The 19,819-nt window shown below is 45.5% G+C and overlaps 1 protein-coding gene across 1 annotated transcript in view; it reads right to left on the minus strand.

Annotated features, from left to right (window-relative positions):
* Positions 1 to 19,819, minus strand: part of LOC130131922 (dynein heavy chain domain-containing protein 1) — an 81,813-nt gene that overhangs the window by 26,202 nt on the left and 35,792 nt on the right. Inside the window, exons 18-26 of the mRNA XM_056301648.1 lie at positions 19,186 to 19,311; positions 18,747 to 19,023; positions 16,912 to 17,039; positions 16,500 to 16,698; positions 16,320 to 16,411; positions 8,602 to 11,668; positions 8,262 to 8,382; positions 7,951 to 8,084; positions 7,442 to 7,747 (exon numbers count right to left, since the gene is read on the minus strand). Of these exons, the coding sequence (XP_056157623.1) occupies positions 7,442 to 7,747; positions 7,951 to 8,084; positions 8,262 to 8,382; positions 8,602 to 11,668; positions 16,320 to 16,411; positions 16,500 to 16,698; positions 16,912 to 17,039; positions 18,747 to 19,023; positions 19,186 to 19,311 (4,450 nt within the window). The remainder of the gene's footprint in view (positions 1 to 7,441; positions 7,748 to 7,950; positions 8,085 to 8,261; positions 8,383 to 8,601; positions 11,669 to 16,319; positions 16,412 to 16,499; positions 16,699 to 16,911; positions 17,040 to 18,746; positions 19,024 to 19,185; positions 19,312 to 19,819) is intronic.

A 19,819-nucleotide genomic window follows, 5' to 3' on the forward strand; every position in this document is an offset into this window, starting at 1 on the left:
TTTGATGGTAGGGGAAACCGGAGTGCCTGGAGGAAACCCACGCAGACACAGGGAGAACATGCAAACTCCACACAGAAAAGACCTGGGATGGCCTGGGGTTCGAACCCAGGACCTTCTTGCTGTGAGCCAAAAGTGCTAACCACTGGGCCACCGTGCTGCCAGTAAAATGATCAATTTTGGTGCTTACTAATAACTATCAACAACCCCAACCAGCAATTATAACGACCTAAATTATTGTCCAGATAGAAAGACAGGATTCAAAAAGAGTACTATTTCTTTAAAATCAAGTTCACTCATTTTAAGTGGGGTTTTTTTTTGGATTTTCCTCCTTTTTCTACCCAGTTGTACTTGGCCAATTACCCCACTCTTCCGAGCCATCCCGGTCGCTGCTCCACCCCTTCTGCCAATCCGGGAGGGCTGCAGACTACCACATGCCTCCTCCGATACATGTGGAGTCGCCAGCTGCTTCTTTTCACCTGACAGTGCGGAGTTTCGCCAGGGGGACGTAGCGTGTGGGAGAATCACGCTATTCACCCCCAGTTCCCCCTCCCCCCCAAGCAGGCACCCCAAACGACCAGAGGCACTAGTGCAGCGACCAGGACACATACCCACATCCAGCTTCCCACCTGCAGACACGGCCAATTGTGTCTGTAGGAACACCCAACCAGAACGGAGGTAATGCGGGGATTTGAACCGGCGGAATAGACTGCTACGCCACCCGGACGCCCAATTTTAAGTGTTTTTTTTTACACATATCTTAACACAGTGAGGCAACAGACTACTGGATATTACTGTCTTCAGTTTCAGTAGTACCTGGATGAGGAGCAAAACGATGCAGTCTGCAGAGTCTCTAGAGCCACGTATAAAAATACCTGGGAAATTTGGGTGATTGGTGCAAGCACACGTTCACTTCTGCTTTCATACAAAACTCAAACCAGTTATATAAGATCATACATTGTGTTGTCCATGTGAACACAATCAAAGAACTTCAGCTCATGAATTTATCCACTTCTGTCCTATCCTATGGATGTACAAATCCACACAAACATTCATAAACAATTAAGTTAAATTTATTTGTATAGCCCATTATCACAAATTACAAATTTGCCTGAATGGGATTTACAGCAATACAACATCCTGTCCTTAGACCCTACACACATTATCTATTCTGTCAGTGACTTGCAGTATACTGCTGTTTTCTACTGCATACTAAAAAAACTGATAAAAAACCCTTCAAAAATAACCTTTTATGCACCTCGAGGCGCTGCCACTTACTGATATAGGAATGTCATGTTCTCAAGGAACCTTGTCAAATATATTCTGCAAACACAGAGATTTGTACCCCTATCAACTGCATGGAAATAACACCATTTCCACATATTGTGCTGTCAGTAATGTGGTGAGCCGGCATGGAAGAATGTGTCGAGAGGCAGAGATCTCTTTTAATCGCAACTCCCGTGCCCCATACACCGCACGACCCCAGGAGTGCTCTTTTCTTTTCACACCGGCCAGATCAGACCAAAACTAACTACAACACAACGATGCCCCCCCCCCCCGAGGTCACAGCTGGTGACATCAGTCTAAGTCATGGTCCTGCAGTCAGTCAGTAAAAGGTCTTCTGTTTAGTCTGAGCCGAACCCCCAAACAAACAACACAACAATAATCACAACATGAACACCACATCATTAAAACACAATTTTAACTGTAACATTAACAATCCCATGAGCCCCTGTGCTCCCCCAGCGCGGAGCCACTGACAGTCGGAGTGACTGCCTCCCCCGGTCGCTACATAACCCCCATGTGAAGGGTCAGTCATCCCTGACAACCCCATTGCCCAATACATAGTCCCCCAAAAGTCCAGGGTGCCGTCACTGGCAAACAGACTGCCCAAAGCACTGTGTATCATAAGACCTCTTCTGCCACACTCCGGGGCCAGCCAGGGCCTGGTGGGTGCAGGAGTCACAGCAGCGCATGTGCAGCTCCACGTCTCGTCGACAGCCAGCTCAGTAGAACTGCCCCCAGAGGCGGTGGAGGATCTTGGCTTTCCCATAGTGCCCCGCCCCCACAGCACAGGGGACACCGATAGCAGCAGGAGGCTGCTCCCTCATCCGGGAGCTTGCCACCTTCGGTACACCAACCTGTCGTGGAGCTCAAAGTTACCCCACTGAGAGTGGTAGGCCTTTACCTCGGGCGCCAGTACTGACACCTCTGTCCACTCGGGGCACTGCCCCGTCTCCAACCAGCCCCTAACCAGCACAAGGGCGACGTCTGCTTCCTGCTGCTGCCTCAGTTGCTGCGTGGTCAACAGGAACAACCTCTCCTCATTGCTGACGGTCTGGACAGCTGCCACTGTCAGCGTCATCTGGCACCGCTCTTCCTACCACCGGCAGCAGCAGCACTCCAATGCTGCACTGAGGCTTTGAGCCTGCTGAGCGGTGGCTGCTTGGTGACTGGCTTGCTGGTCCCGGAGTGCCATGGTCCTCATGTCGAGGGTAATGGTTGCCTCCGACACATTAATATGGGCTCCCTGGCGGGTCAGCAGTTCCAGGCCGATGATGCATGGGTCCTGGACATTGGCGAGCCAGAACTTGTGTGTCCGATCCTGATCTCCAGCCTGGACTAACAGTGACCTCGTCCCTCTCATGCCAGCCTTCTTCCCTGTCACCGTCATCAGCTGGGTGTTGGCTGGTGACCAAGCCACTGAGAGGGGGCCAGTGGTGCCCTGGACGACGCCAGGTCACATCAGGGCTCGGCAGGATCAACCATCAAGTTTGCAGTCCAAATACAGTCCTTTGTGTGACCTAGGAGGCCAACCAGCATACATCGGCCTTGAAGGGGGGCTGGAGACTGGAGTGGTGGTCCCCTCACTAGGCCACTCCATTGTCATTTCCCTGCTGGCCGGTTGACTCTGGCTTATGGCGCCAGTGCTGGGCAGTCGCAGGCTGTGTCCAGGCTTGTCACACTGGTAACAGTGGTCAATCGGCCGTGGTGGATATCACCTGGATGTTGGAGGCCATTGTCGAGACTGTTGTGGTGAAAGCTGAACTTGGTAGACCTCCTCTACCTCTTCCTCATCTTCAGCCAACCTCACGCATGGAGAGTATCACCTCAGCCCATTCAGCTTCGCAGAGAACCTCGCTGATAAGACTGGGACATGGTGAGGTGAACATGCTGGCGCAACTGTTCTAGCACGAGCCCGCGCAGAAAAGCGTGGAGGGCCAGCTCCTCCTGAGTGGCTGCGTTGAACTGCAGGTAACCGTGTTGGGCATGTAGCTGCACATCTGCGGTGACGGTACCCAGGCTCTCGCCCTCTTGGTGGCAGCAACTGGCTAGCTACTCCCTGCTCTCTGCTCTGGTCAGTGAAGAGTTATTGCCTAAACCGCCTCTCCAGCACCATGGTAAGGGCTTGGAGGTCCCGCTGCTTTGCTGGGACAAGGTTGATGAGCATCTGCAAGGCCTTTTCCTCCAATGCCAGACCCAGGTGGATGGCAGCTTCCTCGTTGCTCCATCCGTTGTGCCATGCTGCTAATTGGACTTGCAAGAGGTACTGCTCTAGCTGTGCCCATTGTACTTGGACAGCTTGGCTGGTGTACTACGTGCAGAATCACTTCCGGATGCTAGGGGGCAGGCAGTGGTGGGGGCAGTGGGCATTCCCCTGTATTGGCGCTCTTGGCCTCTAGGGGACAATCGACGGCAGCGGGCAGCATGCACTCCCTGTTGTTGGTCTAGGGGGTGGTGGAGCCGCGGTGCAATGGAGCCATCAGGGTGGGCTGGAAAACTTACATCTCTGGTGGGCTCCGTCTTTCACCGTGCCAATTTTTCCAAGCGCCAATGAGTCTGTTCGATGGCCGGCTCTGGCATAGAATGAGTCGAGAGGCGGAGACCTCTTAATCGCAACTCCCGTGCCCCATACACTGCATGTACCCAGGAGTATTCTTTTATTGTGGAGGGTCATGGAGGGTCTTGGCTTTCCCGTAGTGACCCACCCCCACCGAGCCATGGACCATCTGGAGAAACTTGGGACATATCACACAGGGCACCAATAGCTGCAGGAGGCCGCTCCCTCATCCGGGAGCTTGCCACCTCCTGTACGCCAACCCGTCGTGGAGCTCAAAGTTGCCCTATTGAGAGTGGTAGGCCTTTCCCTCAGGCCCCAGCGCTGACACCTCATCCACTCGGGGAGCTGCTGATCCTGCTCCTCCTCCGGCCGGACTGGAGCACCATGGTCTTCGTGCCGAGGGTGATGGTTGCCTCAAAAATGTTAACACGGGCTCCCCAGCAGGTCAGCAGGTCCAGGCCGATGATGCATGATCCCAGATGTTGGCAAGCCAGAAGTCACACACTGGCCAGAACAGAGCAGAACTGACTACAACACAATGATGTCCCCTCGAGGTCACAACTGGTGACATCGGTCTAAGTCACGGTCCTACAGTCAGTCAGTAAACAGTCTTCTACTTAGTCTGAGTCGAACCCCCAAACAAACAACACAACAATAACCACAACATGAATACAACATCATTAAAACACAATTTTAACTGTAACATTAACAGTCCCATGACCCCCTGTGCTCCCCCAGCATGGAGCCGCCGACAGTCAGAGCAATATATGATAGAATATATTAGCAGGCCATGAAGGACTTAACATATTTATGTCTGCCAGGCAGTAGCCTGGAGAGGATTATGTGTTTGGTCGTGCGTTGCGTGTGTGCGTGGCATGTGTGTGTGCATGTGTGTGTGCTTGCGTGCACATGTATGTGTCTGTGTGTGTGTGTGTGTGTCTGCGGCTAATCTTGCAAACTACTGGACCTGTCAGCCTAAAAAACATTTGTGCACATTTATGACTGTATGATGAAGAACATCTCGTGCTTACGGTGATTCAAAACCTTCGAAAAACGTTTGCTCACGCCATCACCCCTCTCTCTCTTCATTCCCTCTAGCTTGCTCGACCAACTCTGCTTTTCATCACTGCCCGCTCTGAGTCAGCTGTGCGCATGCGTGGCTCAAATCTACGTTTCAGTCAGATTGTGAAGTCAAGTTTATTCATAAAGCATATTTAAAAACAACCCACGCTGACCAAAGTGCTGTACAGACCAGAGCAGGTAGCTAAAACACAAATACAACAAACAATGACATAAAGGTTAGTGTAATGTGGCCTGCAGAGCAGACTTTATTACACTGAGCTAAGTGCTCCTCAGGTTTGGGAAAACCCAAAATAATCATAATGTCCTCAATGTTAAGACAGTGAAAAAAGTCTTCCTTTCTGGGTTAACATGCAGGTTTCTCAGAAAGCTACAAGACATATACAACTATGCCAGCATCAAAGACATGCTGCCAGGCATCCGGCGGGCATGGTGGTCTATTCTGTTGTCTACCAACACAGGTATCTCCGGTTCAAATCCCCGTGTTACCTCCGGGTCGGGCGTCCCTACAGACACAATTGGCCGTGTCTGCGAATGGGAAGCCAGATGTGGGTATGTGTCCTGGTCACTGCACTAGCACCTCCTCTGGTCGGTCAGGGCACCTGTTCAAGGGGGAGGGGGAACTGGGGGTAATAGCATGATCCTCCCATGCGCTATATCCCACTGGTGAAACTCCTCACTGTCAGGTGAAAAGAAGCGGCTGGCGACTCCACCTGCAAGCCCTCCCCGGATTGGCAGAGGGGGTGGAGCAGTGACCGAGGCAGCTCAGAAGAGTGGGGTAATTGGCCAAATACATCCATCCATCCATCCATTATCCGAACTGCTTATCCTGCTCTCAGGGTCGCAGGGTTGCTGGAGCCTGTCCCAGCAGTTACTGGGCGGCAGGCGGGGAGACACCATGGACAGGCCGCCAGGAAACAGACGCATTTTGTTTTACAACCTAAAAGTAGTACTGGCACCATTTCTATGGAAATGTTAGACGCTCACATCTGCACTACCAGATGTTTACATGACTCATGAGGAAGTGTTACAAAAATAATTCTCATTCAAGATGAGTTTCACAGGTCCATATCATGTCCTGTCAGTATTTCAAAGAAAAAAAAAGCATTGCCCTTTCTAGATAAGTGAGTCATGTAAGGAGTGTTCATTATAATAAATGTATGATGTGTGATTATGGTTATGAATGTCTACATGCCTGAATACATCTGTGATGGAGCAGATGGGAGATAAATTTGTGAACAAATGTGTGTGGAGAATATTTACATAGATGATGCATAATGTGTTATCTTTAATGAATGAGTTGAGTTTTGCATTATGTCGGAGGTAAACTCATCACCCATATTCTAGCGTCCATTTTGTTTCAGAGGACAGTAATGTGCTAATAGCCTGTTGCCTCACAGTATTCTGCTTTACCTCGGAAATGTTTGGAAATACTACACTTTTGATTTTTAAGAACTAACCCTTTTGTGAACCTTTTCCTTCTATCCCTCTGTCCTTCTGCAAAGCGTTTGGGTGATGAACTGCAATCCAGGGTTATTGATATTAGTAAACACTAAAACATTTCACTTTAAATTTAGTGTCAGTAAAGCTTAATAATATCCTGTTAACAAGCATTTTGTGCTGTCTGTGACCTTGTATTTAACAGTGATTAATAGAACTTTATATACCAGCAAGTATGTATGTATTGCTTGGGTACCAGCAAGAGGTAAAGGGAAGGTAGTGAGACCAGCTATGTTGTGGTCTGGAGACGGTGGCACTGATGAAAAGATAGGAGGTGGAGCTGGAGGTGGCAGAGTTGAAGATGCTAAGATTTTCATTGGGAGTGATGAAGGACAGGATTAGGAACGAGTATATTAGAGGGACAGCTCAGGCTGGACGGTTTGGAGACAAAGCAAGAGAGGGAAAATTGAGATGGCTTGGACACTTGTGGAGGAGAGATGCTGGGTATATTGGGAGAAGGATGCTGAATACGGAGCTGCCAGCGAAGAGGAGAAGAGGAAGGCCAAAGAGGAGGTTTATGGATGTGGTGAGGGAGGACATGCAGGTGGCTGGTGTGACAGAGGAGGATGCAGAGGACAGGAAGAGATGGAAACGGATGATCTGCTGTGGCGACCCCTAACGGGAGCAGCCGAAAGTAGTAGTAGTAGTAGTAGTAGTAATAGAACTTTATATACACAATACAATAATATGGTCATAATACCCCATAGATTTCAGATTTGTTAAAAAACAGATTGTAACAGGTGGGTTATAGCACCTTATAACCTCTGTCAGTAAGTCTTTATAATCAATTATTTATCTAGCCTTATAGAGTGGCTTCCAGTAGTATTTCCAAATCACCATAGGACCTCATAGATGGCATCCTAAAATATATGCTTATACGTAGTCCTATTTTAAGTTTATTGTGGTTCTTAAATCTGGGCTATGAAGTGTTACCATATAAGCCCCAATAAGTCATTTGCAGTATGAAAAATCTAACTAAATATTCATTCTGTCACTTTCAGCCACTTCTTTTTTCTTACTCACCACAGGGGGCTTCATGCAAGTCATCCACAAATAGAAGCAGCGCCGACTGCTTGATCACAGCACGCTCGGTGCCTCGACACGTCCTCTGGTAGCCTATGTTGTCCAGCACGCTATGCAGGTGACAGGGCTTTAGGAGTGGGCTGGCAGGTAGGTTGATGTACTGCCGGTTCTGACTCAACAAAGACTCACACAGGGTAGTTTTTCCTGAACCGGCCTCTCCCACCAGCAACACCGGCTGGTTTGCATCCAACATGAAGTCCAATAGATAAGTGTATTTCTCATACTGTGCATGATAAGAATAGAATGCTCATATAAAAAAGCATAAAATCACCAATGTTGAACACAGCCAATACTAAAGAACAACCGGTTCACAGTTGAGCGACAACATCATCATGCTCTGAATTGCTTTTAATCAGGTTAAAACAACTCCATCTGTCACCAAGTACCAACCTCGGGAATAGTTGAATAGCCCAACGGAAAACTCTTAATCCTGGGACACTTCATGTTGCAGATAATGTCATTAACCGTCCCCTCGCCCTGGGTGAAAAAGTGTTCAAACACGTTCCTTTTATCTGGAACCTCAACTCGATACCTGCTATCGAATAGCACTTGGCGGGCTAGCAAGTCAAACTGTGGCCAGTGGCTGAAGTAAAGACAAATCAAGATGTTAGGTATGGATTAATGGGTGATGTCCATTTGGAAGTGTTTTGGTAAAAACAATATTTAACTGTTCTGGCAGCAAGAACGTAGAAGAATTTGGAAATAATAATATTTGTGAACAGGCGGAGGAAAAAAAGAGATTTGTACATGATTCCATTACCGGGGATGCAGATGTCCACCAAATCCCCATATATAGGCCACCAGAAAAAGGTTCCTTGTCTGTATTTCATGAGCAATCTGGACATCTGTGCCTGCTACATGGGCTCCTTGTAGAGATGTATCTGTTGAGGGAATGGGTAGAGCAGCCTGTGTAAAGAGTTGCTATTTGCCATTACAAATAACCAGTATTCATGTCAATGATTAGAATTAAAAAATACCTGCATTGTCCATCTGCCTTGGAACAGCTTTTGACCCAGGCCAATTCCTAAAAGCCTCTAGGAGGGCATGAAGAATCCTAATAAATGACATTACTTCTTGCAGTCCATGTGTCAGGCTTTTACAATGTTCACTGGTTCTTACTTCATCACTGTACATTGCAGGTGTTAGCCCATTTTGCCTGAGCAAATGTAGCGTGCTGCAGAAAAGATCCTGAGCTAGATGTTTCCACATCTTTAAGGTCTCTTGATCCAGTGCCTGTTCTGCACATAGAGCCTCCATTTCAGCTTTCCAGACTGCCTTCCACAAATCACTCCCAATAAAACACACAAAGCCACAACGGGTCACAGTAGATGGGGTCACATCGCTGAGGTCTGTGATCTCAGCCAGTAGCTTTAGCTCTGACTCAGGTGGAACAAATCTTTCACCTGATGCAAGGCACAGAGAGGGATCATCTGCACAGCAGAGAGTGCTGAAGCAATCCAACCATCCAGCCTGCCTTAGTGGCTCCCCATCCAACACCAGCCACTGAACCTTTTTTCTCAGACCCACCTTCTGCTTGTTGCTGGAGACGGCAGAGGCTGAAAGATGACATCGCTCTGAGCCTCTTAATGCTTTGGTGAAAGCTCCATCCCACCACCCTCTCTCCTCACAATAAGCCCCAAACATCTCCTCATGGGACATGGAATTAGGAAATAAGATCACAGTGTCAACAGAGCTCCAGGTTGAAACAGGTGCTTGGGGATCTGTCAGTGGGGTATCGCCTTCATTTGTATCTTCTTCATTAAATACATCTTCCACTGCCCTAGCCAGGCTGTTTAGTGCCCCAGCTAGAACACGGTAACATGTCGTCTTTCCGCTACCTGAGGGGCCCATGAGAAGAACTGCTCGTGAGATCCTCATCGCTCTGTAGAGTGTCAGGACACTGCTGATCATTTGCGCATCAGATTGAAACCCTGTTCTTTGTAGCTCTTCTGTAACTGCATCTTTAAGACATTTCTCCTCCTCTTCTTCAATACACTGTTGGGTAAAAGGAACAGAGTGTGCCATGGGGAATGTTTCTTTGAAAATAGTGCAGAATTGTAAAGCTTTCTTGCTGTCATGAATAGAAGGTAGTAAAATTGATGAAAGTGCCTTTACAACTGCTAGCTCTTCCATTACTCCTTTTATGAGGGCAACAGCTCGACTGCTGTGCTTCTTTTTTTCTTTGCCCTCTACCTCGGTCTTAGATGATTTGACAGGCAAATTGTGTGGGAATTCATGAGCTTTACCTTCTTCAGCAGAAACATTCCCCTCATCTGAAACTTCTTGTTCAGTAATGCCTTGTTTTAAGTGTCCAGCAGAGGCTGTGATGACATTTTGCAAAACCCCCAGCCAGGTGGTCTGGTCTTGCTTGATGAAATCAGGGAGACAAAGTGAATCTTGGGCCATACTTAGCAGGGACACCAGACGTCGACTTAAAGACGCAGCCTCTGAAAAACCAATGGAAGCCAGCAATACTTCTGTAAAGATCCTGTAACTTGGGCAAGTCAAAGCAATGGCTCTGGTTGCTGCTCGTAGACTCTCGGGAACCTCGGTGGTGTATCTTTTGGATGAGATGATAACACATCCATAGCTCTGTTTGGCAAAAATATTCCTCCCTGCGAATGACATTAAACATCCTGGGTCATGGGCATGTTTAACATTTTTTTCCACCTCACTCACCCAGTCCTTTGGCTTTCCATCTGTTCTATGCTCTGAATTTCTCATTAACACAGTGAAGGATTGGTGAATGTCTGCCAGTTGTTGTCCCAGTAATGAAAGCTCTCCTTGTGTCATAGAGTCCACAGAGTCCAATACTAGCCATGCTCCAGTCTGGAGGGCACCAAGCAGCATCTGCTGGACAACATTAGGGCTTATGCTCAGGCAACACTTTAAAGCAATGACTTGTCGTCCGAGAGCTCTTCCTAATTGAAAAACGATTTTGCTTTTTCCAGACATGCAAGGTCCACTCACAAAACCACATCTGTAGCTGGTCAGCGCAAAGAGAATCCCCAGGATTGCCCTGTCTGTGGAGGGGGTATTCACCATTGTCAAGTGGTTAGGACCAACGTATTCATAACCATAAGGTATCCATGAGCCCAGGACATCCACATAACATTGTGAATCATCTTGGCACTCTTGTGGACATTCAACGGCATTTGGCTTTTGAACTTCATAAGTTATATGATATTTCATCAAACTTTGCCATTCAAAAGACAACTCTAGCTCACACTTCACCTCCATAAGCTTGGTGAGCTGCTGTGCATGATTCATGGTAATTTGCACCAAAGCCTGTAGATACAGTTTAGTGCGGTTAGATACCAGGGATTTTTTGCTGCCACATGTGAGTCCCTTCCTTATGGTAAAGCACAATTTCTTCAGTTTGGAAGAAACATGTGTCTTCATGCGTATCCACGTCACTGGGGTTGAAGCCTGGTTAACTCTTAGAACTTCGTTGCACCATATCTCTTCCTCAGCTATCAACAAGCATTGAAGAGGATAGTCGGAGACTAGTTTCAACACAGTTGGCACATCTTCTTTCATGTTTGTAAATTGGATGTCTTCAGCTTTAGCATTACATTCCAAGTCTATGTCTATTGGTTTAAGCTGTTTTCGTGCAATAGAGCATTGTTTCACAAGTCGCATCATGGTCTGTTGTAATTGCGTCTCCAAATCACAAAGCCAAACCAAGGGATTAAGATTTGGTTCCAGGGGAGAAAAAAAGGGTATATGCTCCCTGAAGCTGCCAAAGATCCCCAGGACTTTTGTCTGTTCATGGGTATTAGAGATATTCTGTCCACTGCTCAAATCTGTCCTATAAATTGGCATTTTACAGTCCACTTCAAACCAACATACCCCTTTAAAACATTTGCGTGTAATGGGGAGCAGAGTGTAGGGTGTGGGGCACAGAGAAAGCAGTTCCATCACCTCCCTGTCACTCAGGAAACACAGCCTCGGGAACTTTTCTCGAGGAGCGTCAAGGAGATGAAGCATCTGGTTGAAAATTGCTTCCATTGTAGACAGACCGTTAATAAGAGCCATTCGAAGGTGATAACCATAGAAATGATCATTTGTCTTCATATGACCAACGATATTCAACACATGAGGGTCACTTGAGGTTGTGTGAATTATTTCTTTGAATGTCTTATCCACTGGGTGGAATTTCTCCATCTAAGAACAAAGGAGAAGTTGCACTTTAACATTAGTTTAAACCCTCTCTTTATGCCCTTAATACATTTGGTGATTTCAAATTATTAATTGCTTTACCAAAACAAATATTTTCTATTCAATCAAACCAATGCTGGCATAGTCTCTCAGACTGATGCAAAAACTGATACAGTGGTATGTGACACGTTTGCATGAATCTTAAATGCATTTTGAGTCTTGAAAGGTTGGTTTGCATTGTTCATGATTTTAAAAGCTGAACAACTAAAATAGACCCCTAAATTAAGTTATAATAGTTTTGCATGTTGTGAATGTTTAGAAGTACCCAATTTCCATTCACAATTCAATTTTTTCAATCGTAATGGCCAACTAAATTCAGGATTTATACTTTAAATTACTCCACATGTCTTGTTTCTGTCATTACATGAGTTTCAACAAGCATTTTGCAACCATAAATAATCATGGTTACCTCTTCCATTGATGAACTTAATATCCAAACTTACCAGTTCAGGTCTCTGAGCACAGACATTTGTTACAAAAAACATCTTGGTCAACAAGGTCCATGTTTCCTGGTATCTTTGAAAGAAATCAAGAAGTTCCTCTTCAAATATTAAAATGAAAGGGAGATGATAAGCAATCAGTATTTGAAAGCAAACGACTGGAGACATGATCAGGAAAGAACCTTTTCATCAATATTTTTTATCCGATTTACCAAGCTCTTGTAACAGCTGTAGCCAGTGTTCCACCTCGGACTTGAGCTCATCAACATAAATGGAAACAGACATATTGGACAGAGTCATCACACTGTCTTCTGTCTCAGCAAGAAGCAACTCCAGACCTGACAAACACAAATCAGCAGCTTACAGCATCTGTATGCAAAATATACTGCTAAAATATGGCTAACAGTGGCAGGCATTGTAAATAACTGTCTTATGTGCTGATGCCACATCCATGCTATATTACAAATTTAGATGGTTCTTTTTTGAACATTACACAATAGCACTAAACTGGCATTTTAAGTTCCTTTATTAATCCCCTTGGGGAAATTCAGTGACTGCAAATTAACCCATCCTAGCTGTGATCTGTGCAGCAGCAAGAAGCAATGGGCTGCCGCCTTCATGCTGTGCCCAGGGACCAACTCCAGTTCTTTTCCCATTGCCTTGGTCGGGGGCACAGACAGGAGTATAAACCATAACATGCATGTTTCTTTTGATGGTGGGGGAAACTGGAGCACCCGGAGAAAACCTACCACAGACATGGGGAGAACATGATGCAAACTCCACACAGAGTACGACCTGGAATGACCACCCCCCCCCCAAGGTTGGACAACCCCGGAGTTTGAACCCAGAACCTTCTTGCTGTGAGGCGACAACGCTAACCACTGGGCCACCGTGCCGCCCACTTTGCAACGTAACTTTGCTGTCTCTGGACTAACCAGTCCCCACACTATTCCTTTTAACTTTCAACAGTCTAGAAGAGGGGTGTCCATTACGTCGATCGCGATCGACCAGTAGATCGCGAAGGCAGTGCTGGTAGATCTCCATGACATTCGAAAAAACTTTTTTTTCCCAAGACATTAGCCTATCATCTGTCCTCCATTTGGCATTTGCCTTTTGATTGACGTAAAGGACGGCCAGTCTGCTGTTGCCTAAAACCAAAGATTCTAGAGCGGAACCTAAAACTTTTGTTACATTAGGTTACCATAACAACCAGAGCCCTTCTCGAACGTACCTTGGAGTTCACATGCCCACAATGAGAGCTAATGCAGAACTGCATCGAGCTAGCTAGTTCAACTCTCTAAAAAAAACTCTACTAAAAAGTGAAACAAAACAAAAATGAGTGGGGGAGCCGGACCTAGCAAGAAACAAAAAACCTACCCTTTCCATGTGGAATGGGAGGAGGACTTTTTTTTCACCATGTCTTATTCCAAATGCGTTTGTGTCATCTGTCAGTCTAGCATTGCTATCCCAAAGAAAGGAAATGTGGAGAGGCACTTTCGAACTGTTCATAAAAACTATGACAATGACTTCCCTTTGAAAAGCGAGCTGAGAAAGAGAAAGGTGAGGGAACTAAAATCACAGTTAATCGCCCAGCAGTCACTTTTCCTGCAGCCGCATTCAAAGACAAAGGCAGCCACCGAAGCATCTTTATGGGTGAGTCACTCCATCATTAAGCATAAGAAAGCCTTCCAAGATGGAGAGATGATGAAAGAGGCCTTCCTTCAGGCAGCAGATTCGTTGTTTCGGGACTTTAAAAACAAATCAGAAATAATATCTTCAATCAAAGCTCTCCAGTTATCAAGAAATTCTGTCACAAGGCGCTGTGAAGTGATGGGCGATGATTTGACACAGCAGCTTTGGAGGGACATCGTGGACTGCGAGTGTTTCTCACTACCATTGGACGAGTCTACGGACATAAGTGATACGGCCCAATTGTGCATTTTCATTCGCATGGTGTTTCAAGATATGACCGCAAAAGAGGAGCTGTTAACAATACTACCCATGAAGGAACACACGCGGGGAGAGGACATTTTTCAGATCTTCAAAAACTTTGTGGATAAAATCCAGCTCCCAGTGTGTAAACTGGTGTCAATCACCCCGGACAGTGCGCCTGCTATGTTGGGCCGCGCCAATGGATTTATTGCCAAGTGCAGGGAGGACGATGCTTTCCCGGACTTCCTTAATTACCATTGCATAATGCACCAACAAGCATTATGCGCAAAAATGCTAAACATGAAAGAGGTCATGGATGTGGCAACCAAACCCGCCTGTTCTATTCGAGCGAGGTCTCTTCAAAGAGGGTTGTTTGGTACACATTTGGAAGAGGCCGACTGTAACTACTCTGACCTCTTGCTACACACTGACGTGAGATGGCTTAGTAGAGGGAGATTCTTGCAGAGATTTCGAGAGCTCTGTCCGGAGATTAAGGAGTTTCTCCTTATCACTAAACATGCGGAACACAAGCAACTTAATGACAATCAGTGGCTGCTAGACTTGGCATTTTTAACTGATTCAACCAACATGTTGAACGAGCTTAATTTAGAGCTGCAAGGAAAAGACAAAAGCGTGGTAAACATGATCAGCTCAGTTAACGCTTTCAAACGGAAAATGCAACTTCTGTCCTCAAAGTTGCAGCGCCGTGATTTGGGAAACTTCCGAAACCTCGCAGCAGAGCTGGAGAAGCAAGGGATGGCGTGTGCGCAACTTGACAGTGCACGCTACACAGAGCAGATTGAAAATGTCCGGTCAGACTTTGACAAACGGTTTCAAGACTTTGCTTTGCTCGAGCCAATCACTACATTTATGTGCTACCCATTTGGGGAAGATACAGAGGTGGATTCCCTCGCCTCAAAAATGGCAACACTGTTTCACCTGAACTCGTCTGCAGTGGAGGATGAGATGCTGACAGTACAGGCTGACATTCAGCTTAAGTCCAGGGCGCATGGAGAGTTTTGGAACTTACTTACAGAGGACAAGTACCCAAACATGAGGAAATGCGCAACCTCCTTGATGGCATTATTCGGCTCTACTTATTTGTGTGAGTCAGCCTTTTCTCACATGAAGATTGTCAAGTCCAAATACCGTTTCACCATGACAGATGATCATTTGGAGGCCTGCTTGAGGCTGGCTATCAGCAGCTACTGTCCAAACTATGCAACCCTGTCTGACTCCCTCCAGTGCAGGTCATCCTCAGAGCAGAGAGGTAGAGATCACAAATCTATTTACCACAGCTGTAAAGGTTCATGCAGTGATGCAATTTCAACATAGTGTAGTAGCAAATGCTTGGGATGATTATTGCCTGTGTAAGGTTCAATATAAATGCAAATCCATTGCAATACTGTATATGTAACACAACATGTATATAAATACACACACTGCATATAAATGTTCATATATATGTAAAAATGTATTGAGTATTTTTATTATTATTTTTAATATGAGTCGATCATTTTGACCTGGTCATTTTAAAAGTAGCTCACGAGTCAAAAAATTGTGGGCACCCCTGGTCTAGAAGACTGCAAAACATGGATTTTTCAAACCATCAGTTCACAAAGCATGTGGTAGAAAGCTAGATTTTTACAACAGTTACATTTATACCGTGAACTTTGTCAGTCTCTCGACTCAGTCTCACCAATAATGGTGAGGGTTGTGCCATCCTGGGAGTGTTGCCCCGGAGTTAAGTTGTTTGAAATAGTGTCAGCCGAGAACTCATGATTCCATGTCGTCAGGTATTGTGGTTTGTCCTGTTGCCATGAAGAGACAGTGAACTTAGCTAGTTCAAATAGTCTGGCTTCCCAATTCCGTTGAAGCTCTCGGAGGGCTTGCCCCATGTCCCACTCTGCCTTTGCTTCTCTGCATATCTGAGAGGGTAAAAAGCACAAAATCAATCAAGTATAAAAGAAAAAATGTGTTCAGAGCCCAACACACGATAAATAGGGAACTGCTTGGTCTATTATGATGGCCAAAAAGTTGCCTCCGATTATTGTATGGATTTTTAGGATGATGAGGTTTCCAAGATAATAAATAAATTGAGTTCTGTATTTCTGATAGATTTTACTCCATTTTGTCTCATGTATATGGCACAGTATTATATCATGAAGCAATTCCTGTCTAAGTAGCCCCAAAGTTTCCAAATATCATAGCTCCTCTACTCTCACCTTTTCAGTTTCTTTCTGGTGTTCTCCAAGCAACTTAAATATCAGCTCATCTACAGTTAGTGTCATCTCTGGGACATACAGCAGGCCCACGCCTGCGAAAGGAAATATAATTTTTACCATTTTAAAAACGAGCAGCATCACACCTGACATATGAGATAAAATCACAACACGACCTCTGACCTTTGAATAGTTTTCTCCAGTGCTTGTCTTTGAATGCGGGGCTGTGCAGTCTGGCCATGTCAGAAAGTTGATGTGTAAAGTGTTGCAAGGTTTTCAGGATTTCCTGCAATACTGCATTATGGGCAGGGATGTTTTCTGTTAAAGATAGTGCCTGCTGCTGCCATGCAGCCACTTTCTCCTGGGCTTGTGACACCACAAACTGAGAAAAAATATAATTTAAAATGCAGGCGCTGTCACAACAAAATGTGCAAATATATACATAAACAGAGCAAAAAACTTTATTAATCCATGTGGAGTTATTAGTGTGTTCTCTTGATCGTTCAGTGAATCACTATCACCATCATTATCTTCTTGTAAGTAAATTTTTGGTCTTTTATTGTCAAAAACAAAAACAGGTCCATATGACAGTCACCTTGCTGAACAGCAAATGCCTCCATTCTTTTATCTCAACTGTGCAAATAGTCATAAGTTCCCATAGTTCTTTGCGAGCTTCAATATTCCGAACGGCTGTCTCAACCCCCATCAGATCTAGTGGTTGTTCTAAAGGGAAAAATTATCATAGGTGTTAGAATGAGAGATTCAACAGGCCTGCCACATATTTTGATCATAAAATTGCATTGCTATTCTATGAAAGCACAGTTCAAAATTGTTCTCGTTTGTTCACCGTGTCCACCTTACCAAAGCTAAATCAGCCAAAATTTACCCCAACATCGACCCCACTTGTGATAGATGTAAACATGCACCAGCTACCGTGTTGCATATGTTCTGGACGTGCCCTGAGCTACATACATTTTGGTCAGCAATATTTAAATCCTTAAGTGACATTTTTAGTACAACTACTGATCCGCATCCTTTAATTGCCACAGTTGGTGTGAGACCGGAAGACTGTGACTGGCCATCTAACATGTATAAATTGGTGGCCTTTACTACATTGCTAGCTCGGCGCCTAATACTCTTAAATTGGAAGAGCTTAAGACCTCCATCCCATGTCAGATGGATCAGGGATATTATGTATTGTCTCAAGTTGGAAAAGATCAAATTTACCTTAAGGGGTAACAGGGACAAGTTCAAGAAAGTCTGGATGCCTTTTCTGACTTATTTTGACACTATAACAGACAGTATAACAGTATATGACAGTATGACATTATAACAGACTGGGATGCCTCTTGACTCGAGTCAGGAACGGCCCAACTACTATAGACTATAAACTGAGAGATTTTTTTGTGTCTAGGTGAACCATGCTGATTATTTATTTTTCTTGGAACTTTTTTTTTGTTTTGTTTTTCGTTTTCTTTCTTTTTCTTTTGTCTTCGATTTAGTTGTATATAATTTCATTATTTCTTTAATTGGTTTTTATCCTTGAGGATCTGGGAATGTCGAGTGGGGGAGGTGAGGGGTTTATTGTGTGAAATTACTCAATATGTGACTTGTTTAATATGTTAAAATTGTAAATGCCAATAAACATATTTTTAAAAAAGTTCTCATTTTCATCATATCAATTTAATTTTTATTAAACATCTGCTTTACATGAACAACTTTTTTTTTTTTGAGTTTTTTCCACCCCTTTTCTCCCCAATTGTACCTGGCCAATTACCCCACTCTTTCCGAGCCATCCAGGTTGCTGCTCCACCCCCTCTGCCGATCCGGGGAGGGCTGCAGACTACCACATGCCTCCTCCGATGTGGAGTCGCCAGCCACTTCTTTTCACCTGACAGTGAGGAGTTTCTCCAAGGGGGCGTAGCGTGTGAGAGGATCACGCTATTCCCCCCAGTTCCCCTTCCCCCCTGAACAGGCGCCCCGACCAACCAGAGGCGGTAGTGCAGCGACCAGGACACATACCAACATCCGGTTTCCCACCCGTAGACACAGCCAATTCTGTCTGTAGGGACGCCCAACCAAGCCGGAGGTAACACGGGGATTCAAACCGGTGATCCCCGTGTTAGTAGGCAATGGAATAGACCGCTATGCTACCCAGACGCCCCAAATGAACCAGGTTTTGTGTTGAGCTGTTATCTCATTACACATAATTACATCAGGAAATTTGTTGTTTGACCTACAAAGTTGTTATGTGTATAAGCAAAACAACCTGAACAATCTAAGTGTGAACTTCTACTAAAAGCCATATTCAAAAACTTACCAAGTTGGAAAATAATGTTTTGACAGCATTTTAGAACAGTACTGATCCACTGAAATCTTTACAGGGTTTAAAACACATGTCTATAAAACCTCTAATATCTTTTTCCTCACCTATCAGGAGTGTTCTTGTCCTGCTCAGCTCTTTCAGCTGGGAACTGACAGAATGCACCTTTCTGCACTCTGTGTTTAGCATGGCACACATCTCGCTAGCATTTTGGGTGGGGTCAAGGAATGGTCCAGAGGTTACAGTTGACACCGATTTGTCAAGGTCACAGACAAAAGACGAGAATGTGTGGTCCAACATGTCTGACAATGAGGGAAGACGCTGGCCCATGAGCTCGTCTGCTTGCTTCAAGAGAGGGACATAGCAGTCCCACAAGCTCTCCATCTAAATACAAGACCAAAATTGACAAGCACACACATACACACAGGAGGAGGAAAAAAAGGAAAATCTTAAAGACCAACATTATTATCTTCTGAAATGATGCATGAAATCGAGCCATAATGTGGTTGTTAAATGACTTGTTGTTTTCCATTCCTGCCTCCGGACCTGTTCGTCCAGTGTCATCTGCTGTTCAGACATTTTCCTGCAGCTCATGCCAGCGATGCCCTGGAGGGAGCGCACGTACTCTATCCGTTGCTGCGTGTTAGCCAGCATTTTCTCACATCGCCTCACCTGCAGAGAAAAGCAGAGAGAAAACATTTTGGACATCTTTCGCTCGATTTACAACACACGTCATGGTCAGGAATCAGGAACACTTTATTAGTTTAAATATCATTTCCCCCAGCCCACAGCAGTGCAACACAAAGACAAAAACACATAACTACTAGAACTTCAAGAACACACGTACTAACACATATATCTAAACTAACACATATATCCAAACTATTAAAGGAAAAAAACAAGCCAGGACAACTGCCGGAACTGCCGGTCTGCATGGGCTAGCTGTTAGCTTAGCCTGCCCCGCTTCCGCATCCTGCCAGACCGCCCTCGGTGCTTCCTCCTCGGACGCAGCTCCGAGCAAGGCCGCGGTCCCTGGGCCCACAGCACAGCAGACCAAGCTCTCCCAGCTGATCCAGCGCCAGCTCTCCCAGCCGTCAAACGAAGACAAAATGTAAACGCAGACGTGGACAAAGACACTGCATGGACGGGACTGAGTCCAGGCTGCCCCGAACGTGAATTC

This window comes from Lampris incognitus, assembly GCF_029633865.1.
Source record: "Lampris incognitus isolate fLamInc1 chromosome 5 unlocalized genomic scaffold, fLamInc1.hap2 SUPER_5_unloc_2, whole genome shotgun sequence".
Taxonomy (NCBI): Eukaryota; Metazoa; Chordata; class Actinopteri; order Lampriformes; family Lampridae; genus Lampris; species Lampris incognitus.